The 16,534-nt window shown below is 38.2% G+C and overlaps 1 protein-coding gene across 2 annotated transcripts in view; it reads left to right on the forward strand.

Annotated features, from left to right (window-relative positions):
- The first annotated feature begins 924 nt into the window (after window positions 1-924).
- RAB28 (RAB28, member RAS oncogene family) overlaps window positions 925-16,534 on the forward strand; it is a 63,707-nt gene continuing 48,097 nt past the window's right edge. For both annotated transcript variants that reach the window (XM_036382655.2, XM_036382654.2), the window contains exons 1-3: window positions 925-1,302; window positions 8,364-8,460; window positions 13,671-13,759. In XM_036382655.2, the coding sequence (XP_036238548.1) occupies window positions 1,225-1,302; window positions 8,364-8,460; window positions 13,671-13,759 (264 nt within the window). In that variant the 5' untranslated portion in view covers window positions 925-1,224. The remainder of the gene's footprint in view (window positions 1,303-8,363; window positions 8,461-13,670; window positions 13,760-16,534) is intronic.

Below are 16,534 nucleotides of genomic sequence, written 5' to 3' on the forward strand. Positions count from 1 at the left end.
CCAGGGCCTCAACAGAAGTACTGTATCCAGTTTTTGGCACAGTACTGCAACAAAGTGGAGAGGGGCCAAAGGAAAGCAACAAGAATAATCAGAAGTCTAGAAAAGACAACCGAGGGAAAGACTGACTGAAGAGGAGTTGTTTAGTCTATGGGGAAGATGACAGGCTGAAGGGATACTGGCAGTTTTCAAACTCAGGGAAGGCTGATGCAAAAGAGGAGGTTATAGCCTGTTGTCCCTGGCTATACAATGTATTTTATATTACATAAAGTAATGGCCTAAAATTCAGCTAGGGCTACCTTGACAAGTTTTCTTACTGATTGCTTATATGGATAGAAAAGTTCTGAGACTGTGTGAAAAAGTGGTGGAGTCTCTAGAATTGGAATTGTTCAGTCTGCAGAAAAGAAGGCTCCAGAGTGACCTTACTGTACAGGCCTTTATGTACCGCCCTATGAGAGACAGAGAGGGACTTCATACAGCTTTAAACTGCAAGAGTGCAGGGTAAGATTAGATATCAAGAAGAAATTCTTCGCTGTCAGGGCGGTGCGGCACTGGCACAGGCTGCCCAGAGAAGCTGTGGCTGCCCCATCCCGGCAGTTTTCCAGGCCAGGCTGGACGGGGCTCTGAGCAACCCGGTCTAGAGAAAGGTGTTGGAATGAGACGATCTTTAAGGTCCCTTCCAACGCAAACCATTCAGCGACTATGATTTGGCTGCCATAGCTATTTATTTAGTTGCCATATGCAGTTGCCATAGCAAACCCCCGCCGCCCGCCCGGTCAGCCCCACACGGGGCGGCCCCGCCCCTCAGCGGGGGCGGCCGGGCCGTAGCCCCGCCTCCGCCCCGCCCTCCGTTGCTCGGTTACCGCGCAGGGCGTCACTGCGGGGCCCGAGCCACCGCGGCGAGCGGCCGACAGCCGGGCTGAACCATCTCGCGCCCCTGTGGGGGAAAAAGTGGTGTGTCCCGAAGAAGCAGCTGGACTTGTTGCTGTAGCTCTCGCCCTCAAGTAACCGCTTCTCCCCCTTTCCTCAGCGCCTGCCCTTGGTTTCGCCCCGCGCGGACCATAGCGACGGAGGGCGCGCCGAAGGAAGATGGCGGTGCTGGCTCCACCGTTGCTGCCGGCATCGTGAGCGCGGCGCTCGCTCTTCTCGCTGTCCCGTCCTCGTTCCTGCACCCGGCTCCTCCCGGCTGCTCTCAGCCTCTTCTTTCTCGCCGGGGCCGTAGAGATCATGTCGGACTCGGAGGAGGAGGAGAGTCCGGACCGCCAGCTCAAGCTGGTGGTGCTGGGGGACGGCACCACCGGCAAGGTCAGTGCCGGCCCCGCCGGCAGCTCCTCTCCCTCGCCGCGGTGCCCCGAGCCCCTTCGCGGCCTTCCCCCTCACGCAGCCCCTGACTCTGCTGCTGAGGAAGGAGCAGCCCACGGCGCTTCCAGTCTGTCGCGCTGCCGCTGTCGCGATAGCTGCCGGCTGCTCCCCCTCGGCTCCAGGCCCTCCAGGCACGGGGGACGCGGGCTCTTCCCGCTGGTGTCCGCGCAGCCGAGCTGCCCGGCAGCCGAGCCCTCTGGCGGGCCTTCCGGCCCGAGGAGGTATCGTCAACTAAAAGACGTACACGACTGTAATCCAATTTTCTTGAGCCGCGAGCAAAGGAGCGGCGAATAACGTAGTTCGTGCTGTGCTGACGGAGTTTCCCGTGGTCCCCGTGCGCTGCCCATGGCGCGCTGGAGGCAGGAGTGGCTCGGCTGGAGCCGCTGGAGCAGCCCAGAGCCGCTCTCGGTGGCTGCAGTGCCCCGGCGTGCCGGGCTGGGGTCGGGGCCGGGCACGAGGGTTCGCGGCTCCCCTCCAAAGGGACGAGACGGGAAGGTCGCTTAGCTGGGGCTGCAGGCGCCCTTCCTTTCGGATACTGAGCTGCCAACCTCCCGAGCTGGATAGAACAGTTTGCATCTAGTGGAGTTACTGTTCCAGAGTTTGGAAAGGCACTGCTGGGTCTAGTTAGTTTTCGTTTGTAACTTCTTATGGCTTTGGGTTTTTTCCCCCTATCTGTAATCACCATAATGAAATCCTGTTTATAAGAGTTTATTTATCAACAATAATCAAACAATAATCCAACAAATTTCTCTTTGTAAAAGAGAAACTTTGACTAGGAGAGACCAAAGAAAGCAAAAGAAAGGCTGCTTTCTTAACCGTTTAAAATAGTCACTGATCTTAACTATTCCCTTGAACATATCGATTATCATATGTAGCCTGAATAATTTTGTGAGATACACATGAAAATAGTAAATTTATTGTATGATTGGAGTATACAGTTCATTCCTCTGTCATTAACACTTGAAATTACAAGGAGAAGAAATTCTGCATGCTTCACAGTTCATATGAAAAATGGAAATGTTCGTAGAGGTGGTTTAAATGCACTGCCTTACATTAATAGGAATAAGCTCTAAGTGAAAGTACATGTGGTTTTGCTCACTTACTTATTCAGAGCTCTGTAAAGAAACAAAACGTTTTTTTTTGTCTCCAGTGATTCTAAACCCAGTCTGAAGTGGTATTGTGTTCGTCTGAGTCAGTAGATGGGCAATTCCAACCAGCTGTGTGATGAGAGCATAATAAATGCACAGCATTGACAGCTGAAGTGCTGCTTCATGGGTAGCATTTCCCAGGAGTTTTCCATTCAAACTGAAGAATCGTTTCACTGCTGCTGTTGAGCAGCTTGTGGCAAGACCTCTCGCCAAGCATGGATTTTCAAGCATTCTTGAGTTTTGATGTATATTCCTGTTGGTTCTTACCTCTCTCACAGGAGCTGCCACTCACTGCATCTCTGCTGGCTCTAGGAATCTCATGCTTCCAGGGCAGGTTTTGGGCACAGGCAGCAGCAGCAGTACTCTGGTGGACTGCTTTTCCTCCTGTCCCCCCTAGATGATGCTGTAATAGAGGCTCCTTCCCACCATCTCACTGGCCTGGCAGCACTCAGAGATTTATTGTAAGGTCTTGTAAAAATAAAGAAGCAATTGGGTCATGGAATAGAAGGATAGACTGTACCTACTACTATTTTTTACCTCAGAAGACTAAATTGTTGAGGCTCTTCTCTTTTGTTGTCTATTCGTTCCACTTACTTGTTGAAACCTGTGTATGTCTACATGTTTTCAGCTCTAAATTGTCTGACTCTCACATCTGGCTCACAGCTGGTCTTCACTCACATGCATACTTACCTCTCTTACTGTGCAAGGTGTTGGTTTTTCTCTTCCTGTCACTCTGGGATCATGAGACAGGAGGTGTGTAGAAAATGATGGGATATATCTGAAATGCTGGATCTTGTATTTAGTGTGGGGTGTTCACATTTGGCTTCTTTTGCTCCCTCTTTTCCAAAAAAACACCAAAGAAAAAAATTGTTGTTATGGGTCAGGTGGAAACTTGCTGTTTTCCTCACCCATTGCTTAGAAGCAATGTGACTCAGGTTCTGTGCAGGGATTGGTAGCAGCTTAAAAACAAATCAGTGTCAGTTCAAGCTGGAGGTAATGTTTGTACTTACACTAGCTAGGAATTGCTCTATCCATAAGGCAAGGGAGGCATGCTGTGCTTCTATTAATTTGTTTTGAGGTTGTTGAATTGATAACTGGATACTTAAAATTTTAAGGATAGCAATAAGTGCTGCTGGAGCAAACACAAGTAGAGAAGAGTAAAAGTGGAAGAAGTGAGACAGTAGAATCTGTAAAACTCTTAGGTTAAAATAGAGATGGTAAGGTAATGGTAAACTGTGGAAAATCAAAACTGAGGGAAGCAAGACTGGTTAGTCAGAAGATAATAGAGGATAATTTTAATGAACTAGACAAACTAGGAAAACAATCTGAAGAGCAATCAGAAGTGGGGGCAATGTGAGATGAAAAAATCCAGCAATTATTAATAGCAGTTGGCTCTTTGTTTTGAATGTAGGAAGGACATATATACAGACAGCTGCCTTACGTGTCTAGGTTTTAAATCAACTCACTCTTCCTGGGCCAAAATGTATTTCCATTAAAATAAACCAACATTACTATAGTATGGATTGAAAAAAAAATGTTATGATCCAGATATTTCTACTCTTTTTGTGCATAGATTGGCTTAGTACTGAAATATACAGGATGCTGATTTGAGATAGAATATTATGATTTCCTAATGTTGAAAAAGGTTTTGGGCCTCTGGAAGTAAATCTCAGAGCTGTTAATTGGAAGGGAGGTCCTGAAAAATAGGTGTGCTGAGGTTCTGTTTGTTTGCTATCTGTTGTAGCTAGAACTAGAGTAGAACTAGAGTATGGTAGCAGAAACATCCTACCTTTTCCTTCTGGTAACACTAGATGATGGAAATGAAATAATGAATGCTCAAGCTATGGGAGTTGCAGGAGATAAAACATAGGCTGGCTTAAAAGGTACTGTCCTGCTTACTTTAGGATTTTTTAGGATAGCAGATTTTTAAGCATTGTGCCAATTCTGAATTGTCTTGTTACACTGGGCTCAAAAAGTTCATAGATGGTGACAAAAATATTTTTGTCACTGTTGAGTCTTGCAAATGAGAACTGAATGAAGTGTGCTGTGCAGATTGGCCCAGCTGCATCAAATAGGTCTACACCAAATGTCAAGAAATTATGATAATTTTCTCTTTTTCAGTGAAGAAAGTTGCATCAGTAGTTGGCAGTGGGATGGAAGGACATTAGCTTGGGCACTTATGTGTTTTTATGGTAGTTAAAGCATTTCATTATTTATCCTAGTGTTTGTTTTAGTTTTGTTTGTCCTAAAATTCTTGCCAATAAGGTAGGACATGACTGAGGATTAGTGTAGCTGTGCTTGGATAGTGGCATTGATGTTCTAGAAGGGAATGAGAGAAAGGATAGATACATGTGGTTTTTGGAAAGTAGATTTTCAGTTTGTGGCTAAATTTTGTCTGTGAATGGAAATTCATGGCTTCAGAACTGTGTGCTTGCATCTAATTGAATTTTGGGTTTAGTTTTCTTTCTTACAACTATGATACTACACTTTGGCACTGCTTTCTCAAAACTTAATTCTATAGGACTTTACTCAAAGAGTTGTCCTTGGTAGGGTTTTCCCTACAAGTTTCTGGTTGCCCTGATGAGTAGTCATTGTCAGAGCTGGCTATCATTGCTTGTTCCATATGACTTTCAATTTAATTACTTTTTAGTTTATTTCATAGCTATTGTTTGCTTTTTTTCCTCTTTACTCATTATGTAGGTCTTCAGGAACAGCATGTCAAATTCAGTTTATGAATTGACTGAATTGTTGACATTGAAAAATGGAAGCAAGGAACTGTCATGCCTTTTATGTAAGGTTAAATTCCATCTTTCAAAAAACCCATTCCAAATATCCTATTGTATTTTGAACTTAGAATACTGTACTTTTTTTTTTTTACTGCTATCTTGGTTGCTGTATATTAGAGCCCAAAGACATTTTCTTGTTTTTAACAAGGTTTTCTTAACCCCAACCTTCTTCAATAGAGTATTGATATTTAGAATAGTATGTTGACATTCACTTTGAAGTATTTAAGGCAGGTGTGTGAACCTTCCAAACGGATGGAATTTTTGCTGGAAATTCTGCTATGCAAGCTGGTGGCCTGTTTGTCTTAATAGAGCTGCAAAGGAACAAAGGCCTGCATACTATTGTACTGTTTTCTGACCCTGACATTAAGGGGTGGAATTGTATGGAATGCAACCTTTCTAAAAAATGGCCACTGATTACTTACTTATTTTTACAGCTACAGTTATACTGAACCATCATTTAACTTTCATTAATTCTTATAGAGATTGTATTCAACATATCCTCAGGTGAAACATTTGAGCAAAATCTTTCCTGGCAAGCACGGTAGCGAACATTTCTGGGATTTGAAGGGAGTATTTGCATTGTAGAGGCACTTGAATATGCATTGACATAACTTCTTTGTTTATTGTTGTAAAGAAGTTTGAACTGTTGCTCTTAACATTTTGTGGATAAATGCTTGTTTTGTGAATTAATAGAGGACCCTAGACTGGTAATTCAACACCTTCCTTGAGCTCTAATATTTATTAGGAAAAATTTAGGAAGGAGTTAGTCAATGATTTTGTGCTATAAATTCCTTTGCATTCAAGAGCACAGTGGAGAAAAACTGTTTCAGAGGACTTTGCCATGCTGTTAATTACTTGCTGCTCTTATAGGTCAGCTGTTAATTGAATGTGCGTCCTTTCTTTTTACTAACAGCCCTAGAAGTCCTCAGGGAATATTGAGTGTCACAGAATGATAAGCTAATATTTACTGAGCCTTTAAAACAAGAAGGGAGTGGTTGCTTATTTAATGAGGTGTGTTGGAGAATATAGAATACTATGATATAGTCAGATGATAGTTAAATCTACTCTAGGCACTGATTACTTTTTCAAAAAGGAAAATTTCAAGAAGGCTAAATGGTGTATTCCTGCACTTGTCTTATTCTCATCTACCTCTTTAAGGTCATGACAAATTAAAGATGTCATTGTAATCTTGACATGCTAACTGTTGGGATTAAATGAATCAGTTCTACTGACTCTTTCAGTACTGTAGTCTGAATCTGTATTGAATTTTATTTTGTGTGTGTTGTTAGTATTACTGTCACATAGCTGAAGGCAGAAGAATCTTCTCATGATTCATTCTCTGTGGTCTTCCCCCTTTCCACAGGGATATAAGTATATAAGTGTACTCATGCTATTTCTAGTTTGCTTGCCTTTTTCCCCATTTGTTCTTTTTTATTTTTAATCCTCTTGAGACTTGAGTTCAGTGAAGTAAATGAAGATGTTGCATTAGGCTAACACTGACTTACTGAATTGTTTCCTAAACATGTCTTCTGATATGAAAATATCATTCATTATATATATGCCAGTGATAGGAATATAAATATGATATAGAAACATGAAAACAGTAAATCTTGTTTTATTTACTTAATAGAAAATCTAATAGATGAATAAATGTTTGCCTATTCATACTAGAGTGTTAATGCTGGAGCTCTGGTGATCATGTTTTACTGCAAAAAAGGTGGGTTTTTTTTCTGTGTACATTTGGCATTAGCCTAATTTAGATCTTTCTTATAACCTTCTATTCATGGACCTTGCCTATTCTCATATTTCAGAACTATTGGCATTATTTTGCTATTGCATTTTTGGTTAAATGTGCTCTTAACAGCAATTTCTGATAACAGTTGGTGTGACTTATTTCTTCACTGCTTGATGAACAGAAAACTAGCAAGAAAAAACCTTTCTGGCCTGTTTCGAGTTTTCTCAGACAGTGTAAGGGTTTTGTGAGCCTCCTAGTATCTTTCCTTCTCTATATAGGTAAATAAATATTTAGTAGTAATTTGTAGTTAATTTGTATTTTTATTTACAGAAGTCATGTCAGCAAGAGATTTTTAAGTGTACACTAATTTGATGTTGGTTATATTTTATATTTTTTAGTATTTAGTATTATTTTTTCACAATACAAAGTTTTAAATTATTTATGATTGTACCACTATTTTCTCCTTTACTTTACTTTTTTGTGGGCCTTCTTTCTTTATTTCTTTCCCTTTCTACCCCCACCTCTTTTATTTTTTTTTCTCTTGAATGGAGACACTAAATTGCTACTGACAGAATGTAAGTGCCTTGCTTCAGTAGTTTGCCCAGGTTAGTTGTGTATCCTTTCAGCCATATATAGTAAAAGCTTATTATTAGGTCAGCAGTGTATTGGCTTGCTTTCATAAATCCACAGAATACCAATTGAAGAAATAAATTTTCAGATTTCTGCTGAAAGGAATAATTCTATAAATGTGCATTTTTAATATGAGTTTAACTTCTTTTTCTGTGTGGAAGAAAGGACTCTTCCCATTTAAGAGTTCCTGTAATTCCAGATCCCGAAACTGATGTACAGTGGCAGAAATCTTGCCACAATTAGGGATTCTGTGGGATTCTGCACTGTGCAGATCTCTATTCTCTCCCAGAAAATTGGTCTGGGATCATGGTGTTCCTTACCAGGGAGGACCCTTGTTTTTGAGAATCAATGCTTTTTAAAAATACTGAGATCTTCAGGTACAGAAGGTGTCACATAGTTTTGTGTCAGTTTGAGCATACTGATGATACCTCCTTCAAATCTGCACAGTATTTTGTAATAGAACTGTTGGAGTATTTTTGAAATCAATGCAAATATGCACCTTACTTCTTTTTGCATAAATTAGTAGCCTTTGCCACCTCCTGTTATTATGTTGAAACTGACTGGAGTGCTTGTCAACCCAAATCCATGAACACTGTTAGCATTCATTGATTTAAAAAGTGCTTAACTGTATTTCATACTTCTGGGTTAACATAAAGTTTGTTGCTGTTAAAAATGACAACTTAATTTGATACTGTTCTGTTTTAGACATCCTTAGCTACCCGTTTTGCTCAAGAAACGTTTGGAAAACAGTACAAACAAACCTTAGGACTGGACTTCTTCTTGAAAAGGATATTATTGCCAGGTAAGAGAATAAAAACTAACACTGAAGGGCTGGGTGGCAGCAGGACTTGCAGAAACAAATTCTTCAGAGTAATCTGTACTAAATAAGTTTAGTGCAGTGATTTTTATGGCAAAGTTAGTTAGGTTGTTTGGAGAATATTTTGTTCATGCTTTCTTGCCAGGTGTCATAGAGTTATGCATTTGCAACTTACATCTCTAAGTAAAACACTGAATTCAAATAAAAGGAATGCTCTCTATATTGATGAATTTTATAATCCCTGCTTGAGTGCACTCACTTTCCATGTGGATAGTGTAACACACAACAATGAAATGGAACTTTAAACATATTAATTGAAAAAGTTTATGTGTTTTGAAAGAAATATATATATATTTTAATGAAATACACAATTTATTTTTGAGTTGTGTGGGAGATGCATAATGCAGCTATGGACTCGCAGTGCTCTAATATGTGAATGCTGTTTTATGCAAGGCAGCATGAAATTGCTGGCATTTAATAGACCACTAAAATTTAGGGTCCCTCGGCACTCATAAAAATACAGTTTGAGCATTCAAGATGTTTCACTTCATGAAGGCAAAGAAACTATTTAGATGCCAGTTGCAGCACACTGCATGGAAAATGCAAAGAAATAATTTAAAAAGAATAATTGCTGGTTAAGTTTGTCTCTGAACAATTGGGGTTTAAAATACATCTTTTCACTGATTTGTGTGTGCTCATATTCTAAGTATGCAACTATTTAATTAAAAACATTTACTTCTGGATTCAGAGATCAGAAGTTAGAAAAAGTTAGTGTAATTAGTGAGAGCTGTAGTGAGATTTGATAAAGTTAATGCAAGTTCTGTAGTTCTGTCTTCTCCTTGTGAAGGATGAGGAGGGAAGGAAACCCAGAAAGTAAGCATTTTATCTGTAACCTGAAGTTACAAGAAAATGTATACAGTTCTTGAACTTCTTTTTAAAAAATTATATTGCAAATAATTTATTGATTATGTTTATGTATTTTCTTAAGTGAAATGGAATAATCTTTTCAGACTACCCCTGTGTCCACTATTTTGGTTTAGCCATTTTGCTATACTTTTTTAGTATCTGGTGAATGATAAAGTACCAAATCCCAGTGCTTATTTCTCCATTAAATCAACAGAATAATTTTTTTATTGTCCTGCTCATGCCTCTAAAAATACCAGTGTGTATAATGCTTAACAGCAGTACTTGCAAGTGGAATGTGTACACAAATCATGCAGTGTGCATGCTGAGAACTTGTATTTTGCAAGTTTTTTTTCCAGCTGTTAAGCATACAGAAACTATTAGTACATTACTGGGATTCTAAATATCCTTGTTGAGTAGAAAATGTGGAAAATTATCAACTGTTGCTTCATTCATTTTTGTTCATAGTTTATATTGTGTGTGAATTTCATTCATTCATAGTTTATTTCGTAATAAAATCAGAATGCCAGTAAAAATAGCACCAAAAAGTCTGTACATCTATTTTCCTCAAAACAGTAGCATTTGTATTCATATTCAGGAAGAAACATTTTTCTGTAGGTTGTCACTCTGGTTTGGCCTATACCTATGTATGTGTTTAGGTATATATGGCTCTCTGTTCCATAGGTAAACTGGACTAGTTGAAGGGAGCAAGAGGGAGGGAGGTTTCATTTCTAAATGCTGGAATGGGAAGCATTACTTTAATAAGTGGATTTTTCGAATTTCTAGATTAGTTCTGAGTTTGCAGAGTTTACTCTATGCTTGTTTACTTGACAGGTTAATTGATACCACTGCACAAAAATTATGTATATCAGTAGGAAAAAGGACTTGATTTCTCTTATTCAGTAGGAGAATTGATGAACAATTATGGTTCAGTAGTTGTTTTTTTTTTCTTCTTCAATGTAAGCAAAGGTTCCAGAAATTAAAATTACAGATTTCTAGAATTACACAGAAGTTTCCATTGGGCTTCATTGAAATATATTATAACTTACAAAACAAAGTACTGTTTTTCTGTTTTTTTTTTTTGTTTTCTTTTTAATTATTTTTTAAGATAAAAGTGGCATTTGTCTCCAATTGTTTTAGTAACTAATGCAGTTTTGCAGTGAAAGTAGTAAATATTTTGCATGGTAAAACAGTACAGTTTAATACAAATCAGAAATACTTTGATAAATTTTGAATGTGTTCAGTGTTGTTCAACATGTGTCTAGTGTTCAATGTGACAAATTCACTTCATGCAGTTTGTTCAAAATACTTTTTTTTCAAGTGCTAATCAGTTCCATTGTATTTATTGATGCAGAGCCTTGTATAGTCTGGATGCAGCCATGGTGTAGGTTTTAGTGCTTAAATAGTGTATCTGTTAGTCAGAGGGGCTGCTGATAGGGACTCTTGAGAGCCACAGTTGTATACTTTTTGGGAGGTTGTGGGTGCAGCTCAGTAAACAGGATTCTCCTGTTAAAAGGATTTTTTTAAAGTCGTTGGTGTAAAAAGTGTTCAGACTTGTGTCTTGACTGTGCAGCACTGCAGGTAAGGTAAGCAGCGCACCAAGGGTCCTCCTGCAGAGTCACTGCTGCAGCAGCCCAGTGGCTTCAGTCCATGCCAGGAGCAGGCTGCACACCTGCCCTGTGCTGCCTTGCATGCTTCAGCTTTGCATTGTGTGCATTTTCTACAGAGTAAAGAAGTGCTGGGGGTTTTTTGTTCCTTAATATAGTGTATTACATGTTATTTTGATAGGATTCTGCTGTTATTTTTATTGGACTGTTAAGACTGTTTCTAAGAACTGTCTTATTATGCATGGTTTCTTTTTGTTTTGTTGTAAGTCTCTAGTTTTTATGTTCCTGTTAAATTGAAAAAATAAAAGATTTCAAACTTTTTGCAGAAAACTGTGTGTGCTACTATCTCAGCTGTTAATTAAATACTTGCGAGGTAAATTGCCTGCAATTTTTCCTTTTGTCAGACTAATCCTAACATCCTTCTTTCTTCCCCAGAATAAATCTGAGCATAAAGCAAATATTACAGAACCTATCTGAAAAAAAGGGAAAACGAAGCATTTTGCACAGGAGATGATCAGTATGAATTTCATAGTTAGTGAGGTCCTAATTGAGGAGTTCACCTTAAATGAACTTCCCAATCTTTTTTTTTTCCCCATTTCTTTTTTCTTCCCTGTTTCTTTTTTCTGTTGTAATGAAGCAGAGTAAATAATTTGTAATAGGAGATTTTTTAATTGGACAGTCACAGACTATTTAATTTAACTTACTGCAATAAAATTTTTAAGGTTGTTCCATGCAGTTATCCAGATACTAAGGCCAGAATGCTGTGCATAATTTTCCTTAGGAGGAAAATCAGGTTGAAACTTTTTAGAGTACTTGAACACAAAATTAGGCATTTGAAAACTACTGATTTTGAAAGTGATAATATTTATAAAGGTTTTTTTTTCCAAAATAGCTGTCATGAATGACACAGTGACTTCCCAGCAGAATACATAGGGGTAGAATACTGCAGCATGGTGAGCCTTTGAGCCTGCATAGTTTGTTTACCCACTGAGCATGTATAGTCTCTTCAGACTGAGGGTGCACTGGTTTATCCATGCCAGATGCTTTATGGAACACTTTTCTGCATTGTTTGCGATCATTAATGTTCTAAGCTTTTAAAATTAATTAATTAATTAATTAATACATAGTAGATGAACTATCAAAACAAATAAGCTTTTTCTTGATTAAATTGGAGTGTTTATGATGTGTTCTCTAAGCTCCATGTAGATATTTTCTTGGTATTCTATAAAATTTAGAGTAGCTTAATAGTACTGTTTCACATTCATCTCTGTATTTTTGGGACCAAGGTAGTAGTTTTGGGAATCTGCTCTTTTAACCAGATTGAAGCAAGGTGCATTATAAAAATATAATGTGGTGCATGTAATATCACTGGTAGCATATATTCAGCTAAATAGTTATAATTTGCTGTTATTTTCACCTAGTACAGGGATACATTTCCATGGAGCACGTTCCCTTGTGTAACCAATGCCAGCGTATCAGTTACAAATTTACAGCTGAATGGATCATGTGGGGTAAAATCAGATTGTCAACTGCATAAAATAGTTGAATTAAGAATATATCTTACTTAGCAAGCCAAAGAAATGTGATTATTTCCACTTGATTTGTAATTGTTGTGGTGTGAAATTTGTTGCATTTTTTAAAATCTAGGAGTAAAATTAATAGGCAGTTGTGATTATTTGTATGTAGAATTTGTATTATCATGAAAGTGCCATGTGAGTTGTATATGGATTAGAAAAAAAATTGTAAGTCCTTACTCTGTTAGAGTTTGGTGCTGCAGGTAATCAGTACAGTTATGAAAACTGTTCTTACCATGCAAAATGTGAGAAAGTATACTTTAATATATTTGTATGTATATGATACCATACCTTTCTATGTATATTTTTGATATGTGAATTACTGAGTTGTCTTGCAGAATATGTATGATTTGTAGGATGTTAAATATTCTGCATTTACACTGATTTTTTTGTTAGTTTTGTTTTTAAAAACCTGTTAACAGTTTCAACATAGCTTAAAATGGTTTAGAGTAGAAAGGAGGGTCTATTCTTGGTGTAGATTCTTTGAAGATGAGACTGTAAATCATGTCCAATTTAGCTTCATGCCTTAAGGTGGTGAGTGGAGGAAGTAATCATAGTTTGCATCCTCAACTTAGATGTGTGTCAGCATTTCCATTTTTTTGCTCTGTCAGCTATACAATTCTGTAACTGTATACTACTGTCAGCATCAGTACCAAAATGAAGTTGTTACAAAGATTTTCCACACTTCTTGATCTGTAAGGAAGATTTGGAGAGGGGGTGAGGAAGGAACACACAGTATGAAATAATGTGGATAAGTTGGCATTAATTGTGTTACCTTTCAGTTCCAAGTACCACGCTACAGAACATTCTTTGTGCAGTTTTACATGTTTTGTCAGTGGAATATGTTATATAATTTCTATTCAGGAGTGTTATACTTTATGCCATTCCAGTTATTTTCTGTTACTATTAGATATGTTAATAGCTAGCTCTAGTTTTTCTGTATCTTAACGACTTAGCTGGACACAAATGACGATTTTCCCAGATGGTACAATCATTTTTGTTTCAAAGTTTAGTTCCTGTTTCATGTATACTTGTTAAAAGCTATTGTTGTTGAATATATTTGTATCTGAATTTTCCAGGGTACACAATATCTGTATAATTTTTTTTCCAGGAAATCTGAATGTTACTCTTCAAGTGTGGGATGTTGGGGGACAAACAATAGGAGGCAAAATGCTGGATAAATATATTTATGGAGCTCAGGTACAGTATAAATGCTGATAATTATATCTTATAGCAATGATATAAAATTAATTGAAACTTTGTTCTTAAAATTATACATACATACATACATTATATATAGCTTTTAATTGATTGATTAATGAATCTCAAAATTGTTGAATGTCTTTTCAATCTAAACTTACTTGATATTAATACACTACTTTAATTCTGGTGTGTAGCTAATTTTTAGAGCTGACATAAAAAGCAAAGCAAGTGTGTGCATTTATAGAACTGAATAACTCCCAAGAACAGATGGTTGTTTCCAGGCTTTGTGTCTTGAGTTAAGAAAAGCAATCACAATAAATAGTAAAGACTATTTGGATATCCACATGGTAGATAGAGTGGCTGCTTTCAGAACAGCTGCCTCCTGGGGGGAAAAGGTAGAAGGAGGAAATTAAGAGCAATCCTACACCATTAAACTCATACATGCAACTGAGGTTATAACGGGGCAAACAAAAGGAGACAACCAGGTAGGTAAATATTTTTGCAGAACTCCTATCCAATGAAAATTAAGTTTATCTTCAGGTTAACTAAGCAACCTAAAGTGGATGCTAGGATTAAGAGCTGAATATTATAACTGCATCTTGAGTCATGAGATGATTTAGGAGCATGTAATATAAATGCCAAACTTCTTAGCATGAGTGATCCTAAAACGTGCTCTGTTCCTTAATTTGGAGTTTGTAATGAGACCAATAGGCATATCATGTGCTATTCAATAATGTTATGCAACACAGGAATGGCTAATGAAAGAGATTGGGATTTATTAGTTAATTGGATAAAGAGAAACTTTTCAATGTAACATTTTGTCACTTCCAAAAAATGTTAGTGTTTTTAGCTGTTGCATCTGTTTATAGCATGTTATTTTTTTTAATAAAACTCAATTTGCTAACCTGTTACAGATCTAGCAAGCAATAGGAGAAAGTGGCTTCCATGACTGAGGGAATTTGATTAATCACAAATTGTTGCCATATGGCCAAAGTAAATTTAATGAAGGAAATAAAAGTCTATTAGCTTTGTCTGTATTGAATTTGGTGATAAACTTAGGAGTTTCTTACCAAAAATAGCAGGTCAAAGAGTTAATACCAGTGCCCAAAAGTGCATAAGCAGTTGATATCAGTAAGACTAAAGTTTGAATTTTTTTGTCATTCAGAACACCTTAACAAAAAAGCCCTACGTCCAATCTCTTTGCCTTTAATCTTCCTCCAGTCCTCATTTAAACCCAATTTTTTAATGGACTAGTGATTTTTCTCTCCCAGTGTTGACATGTGTTGCCAGTGTCTGTAAGAGGCTTCTTATCATCAAAGTTGTTCTAACACACTTTTCTATTAGTTTTATAACAATGCCTGTTAAAGATGCATAAAATTGTCTCTATTTTCATCTATTAATGAAATGACATGAATAGTTTGAAAAGGCACTGCTTTCAGCTTATTTCTAGGCATAAGCTTATTTCATGTTGAACATCTGTACCTTTTTATAAGAAAAAAAAAGGAAAGCAAAGTAGAACAAGTAGGAGTATTTGCAAGGGTAAATCCTTTTAAATATGGATAAAAATTCCTGTGAATGGACAACAAAACAGCAAGAAAGTGACTGGGAAGAGGTAGCATGGAGTTTGTAAAGGTAAAATGTGCACAGCCAGCTTGATTGTTGTCTGTGGTTAGGTGGTTAGCTGTGTGGAGAGAAGAGCAGTGGATATAACTTATATTCACTTCAGCAGGGCCTTTGACATAATCTCCCATAATATGTAGAGATACAGGTGGAATGGGTAGACCATAAATTTACTGAAAATCTGAATGGACAGCTGGATTTAAAGGTCTATAGCTCAGTGTCTTACTGATGCCTGATTATAAGTTTTATTTCTTAAGCGTTGGTACTGGGGTTGTGTCTTTTACTAATTCTTTTATCAATGGAACAAAACATTGTAAGTTTATGAATAGCACTAATCAGGGGAGGAATGGTCACTGTGCTGGAGTGTAGGGCTGCTACTGAGAGAGACCATGACCAACTGAAGGGGTGGATCAACAGAAACCTTGGGAGGTTCAGCTGATGACAGATGCTAAGTCCTGCACCTGGTACAGAATAATCTTATGCAGGTGGGAATCAACTGGAGAGTGTGCAGTGAAGGGCCACAAAGGTGATTAATGGTCTGGAGCATCTCTCCTATGAGGAAAGGCTGAGAAAACTGTGACTGTTCAGCCTGGAGAATAGAAAGCTAATCAATATATGTCCACCATGCAGGAAGGATGCAAAGAGGAGAGAAGCAGGCTTTTTTATGTAGTGTCTTTTGACAGAACCAGAGCAATAGGCACAAACTGACACACAGGGATCCCTTCTGAACATCAGGAGACAAGTTTTCTGCTGTGGGGATGACTGAGAATTAGCACAAGTTGACCAGAGAGGTTGTAGAGTCTCCATCCTCAGAGATACTCAAAAGCAGTCTGGACATAGTCCTGAGCAGCTAGCTTTGGGTGCCACTGCTTGAAGAGGATCATTGAACCAAATGACATCTAGAGGTCCCTTCCAACCTCAGTCATTCTGTGAAATGGCTTTGGAGGAAAAAGCTCTTGGATGGATGTCTTACTGAGGTAAAAAACCAGTTAAATGGGACTTTGCAATGCATCCTTGCAACAGTAAAAGCTAATTGAGTACTCATCTGTGTTAGTAAGAATGAACTAGTCAAATCAAGGAAAGTGAATATCATGCTCTCTGACATTTTTGAGGCTACATTTGAAGTACTATATTCAGTTTGGGGTTCCCCAG

Source organism: Molothrus ater, chromosome 4, assembly GCF_012460135.2.
Source record: "Molothrus ater isolate BHLD 08-10-18 breed brown headed cowbird chromosome 4, BPBGC_Mater_1.1, whole genome shotgun sequence".
NCBI classification, from domain to species: domain Eukaryota; kingdom Metazoa; phylum Chordata; class Aves; order Passeriformes; family Icteridae; genus Molothrus; species Molothrus ater.